At 35.5% G+C, this 3227-nt stretch overlaps 1 protein-coding gene across 2 annotated transcripts in view; it reads left to right on the top strand.

Moving 5' to 3' along the window:
• Positions 1-3227, top strand: part of LOC106467790 (glycine receptor subunit alpha-2-like) — a 46872-nt gene that overhangs the window by 24505 nt on the left and 19140 nt on the right. For both annotated transcript variants that reach the window (XR_002612467.1, XM_022395981.1), the window contains exon 5: positions 2367-2449. Coding sequence is in view for 1 of the 2 variants with exons in the window: in XM_022395981.1 (XP_022251689.1) it covers positions 2367-2449 (83 nt within the window). In the remaining variant the exon portion in view is untranslated. The remainder of the gene's footprint in view (positions 1-2366; positions 2450-3227) is intronic.

Genomic DNA, 3227 nt, shown 5'->3' with positions numbered 1-3227 from the left:
AACTTCGTCTAGATTGAATCATGCAAAAGAAATATCTTGATATGTCTTAATTTTTGTATTTAAGTTTTTATTTCTAAATAACATAAAGAGGGTTGAATATGTTTTACTAAAAGGATTTTGGAACCGTTACAGTCCATGGCGCTTCCAGTCATACTCCATCTGATGACCGTATATCTTGACAATAACCCTGAGCGTAGTTCCCATTTCAAAAACCTCCGTCGTAAGGCTGTCATGTCCAAAGTACACCACTTCTCCCTGAATATTTTCCATAAGACTTCTAGTGTACGAGGACGGCGGTTTCTCAGTGCCATTTCAACAGTCGATTGTAGATAAATCCATAAGCATTGCGTCCGGTCACTTGACTGGTCTGTCTTCGTATAGAATGACATGATAAGCATCGCGTCCGGTGACTTGACCGATATGTCTTCGTATAGAATGACATGATAAGCATTGCGTCCGGTGACTTGACCGATATGTCTTCGTATAGAATGACATGATAAGCATTGCGTCCGGCAAGCCGGACGCAATGCTTATCATGTCATTCTATACGAAGACATATCGGTCAAGAGCTTGACTGGTCTGTCTTCGTATAGAATGACATGATAAGCATTGCATCCGGCAGCTTGACCGGTATGTCTTCGTATAGAATGACATGAGCATCCGTTTCCATTCTCCAACTGCTTTAGGTATACAACGGTTGAATTGGAAGTATTACTGGAAGCCTTTCTCTTGGTGAATACATATCCTCAGACTTAAATCCTCAGACTTCTTGACTGTGTTGAGTACTGATGACTGGGTCACGTGGACGGCATTTGCCACTGACTGGGTTACGATCTGTTGCAAGTGTCTTTATGAAATGTCTTAGTGACCCAAGTTGGTCCAAGTTCTTTTGTGTGTCAATACAGTTAAGAACAAGGTAAGCTCTAAATCCCCAATCTGAACGCACCTTTATGATCTGAGTGTATATGGAAGTTCTAAATCCCCGATCTGAACGCACCTTTATGATCTGAGTGTATATGGAAGTTCTAAATCCCCGTTCTGAACACACCTTTATGATCTGAGTGTATATGGAAGTTCTAAATCCCCAATCTGAACACACCTTCATGATCTGAGTGTATATGGAAGTTCTAAATCCCCGATCTGAACACATCTTTATGATCCAAGTGTATGAATACTTCGCATAGGAAAGGGTTGTTACATAATTTTTCCAAAAGTGGTGACTTTTCGATGGAATCACACTACCTATGAAACAGTGTAAAAATGTGGTTCTGATACATTCCGTCCCACCGCGACTTTATATCAGCTGTTTGCCCCTTGTCTCTCTGAGTTGCATATTAAAAATGTTTTTCCCATAACGTATTCATCCGTTTATTTATTTTAACACTGTGTACTTACTTAAACGAAAATGAGGCGCTCAAGTTTAGTTAGCAAAACCAAGTATACACACATTATTTGATAAAGAATGCCATTTGTTCAAAATTTTAATGAACAGAATTTCATTAACTGCACACAAACCGTAATAAAAAAATCTGTTATTTGTCCGAAAATTAGACAAAGGCTTTACAAATCTTATTCAGGACCAAATATGTATTACATGTACGTACTAAATTTTTGTATGTGAAAAGAGAGTCGGGGACCGGAACCCAGGACCTTTGGTTAACAGGACCCTCAATCGACTTCTGATTTACCCAACAATACAAGCTATTCGCTTCTATTTTCATCCATAAGGCTTTTTTAGTACGAGTATGATGTTTATACTATGTTGTGTCGTTGTAGTCAGGCAGTTAGTGGATTGATTTACTACCATCAAAACAAATTATACAAGGCAGACTAGATTTAAATATATTGTTGAGGACTCTTTAACATGCTAAAAATGTTTATGTTTCAAAGTCTCCTTTCATTGATTCATATTCGTATCAAAATGTACGATTTTTTTAAATTTAATTTCGATTACATTTTAATTGGTTTAATGTAGTTTAGGTCATGCTACAGATATTTAGGCTGTTAATTTATCACTTTTAAGTTCCTTTTATCACTTGTGTTTAGAAGATGTTGGCTGTTTTTTTCATGATGCAAATTTTATGTCATACTTAGCAAACAAAACGTTCTTAATACTAAAGATAAACGACCTTATAACCCCAAAATGTTGTTTTTATTTAACTAGACGCTCAACGTTTCACTTTACAGCTTCTTCGGGAGCGTTCACTAAAACCGAAACCAAAACTGACAGTACAAAGCTTCAAATGGTATTATAAGGTCGTATATTAGTAGTATTAATATATCCTCTATACACCAACATGCACTACAAAGATTAAATAATAAAGCTTTCTCGTAAAACATGTGTTTTTTCTTTGTTGCATCCTTAGGCTGAAGCTAACCTTTTCCTGCATGATGGAGATGGAACGTTACCCATTAGACACTCAAGTGTGCGATATCGAGCTGGCATCATGTGAGTTCACTTTTTTAAAAAAGGGGAAATTACACTGTTTATTAATCTGCATATCTAGCTAACAACCGTAAAAAGTAATTGAGAAAAGACTGTCTAAAAAACTCACTCAACGCCTGCATATTAATTATGTTATAATCAACTTTTAAAATAACAGTTTAAGAATAAGAGTAAATGACTTTCTCGTTCAGGAAAGTGATTACGAAAATCAAGAATTTCTATTAAATACCAGTTATGTAAAAACAAATTCGGCATTTTTATTTAATTGTCTGGACGAAAGAATGTGTGTTTCCCGACTAATGTCTCTTTCGAACGAAAGTGAAATGCCCGTATTGAAAGCTTTCTCATTCTTTCTTCAAAGCTGTGTTTCTCATTGTTTTAATGACGTGATATTCTTTCTTATCTAAGATATATCACCGACTTAATAAGTCAGAAACAATGAATCTTACAATATAACAATCAAAGTGAACTGTAATGAGAAAATTAAAAGTAAAGCTGCAGAACAAACCAAGAGTATTTCTCTCTCTCTCTCTCTGTTATAAAAATTGTTAAGATGCTTAGAGGAATCTTCATTTTTATCATTGTTTTCTATACTTTAACTACCTTAAAACAAGTACACGTAGTGCTTGTAAACCCGAATTAAATTTTGTATATTTACTAAAGACAAACCAAATGCGGATTATTTACGAAAAAAATAATGTTTGTTTTGTTTTTTAGAATTTCGCGTAAAGCTACACGAGGGCTATCTGCGCTAGCCGTCCCTAATTTAACAGTGTAAGAC

Source organism: Limulus polyphemus, unplaced genomic scaffold (assembly GCF_000517525.1).
Source record: "Limulus polyphemus unplaced genomic scaffold, Limulus_polyphemus-2.1.2 Scaffold2740, whole genome shotgun sequence".
NCBI lineage: Eukaryota > Metazoa > Arthropoda > Merostomata > Xiphosura > Limulidae > Limulus > Limulus polyphemus.
The sequence above is the reverse complement of the archived record's forward strand: the minus strand, read 5'-3'. Positions and strand labels throughout refer to the sequence as shown.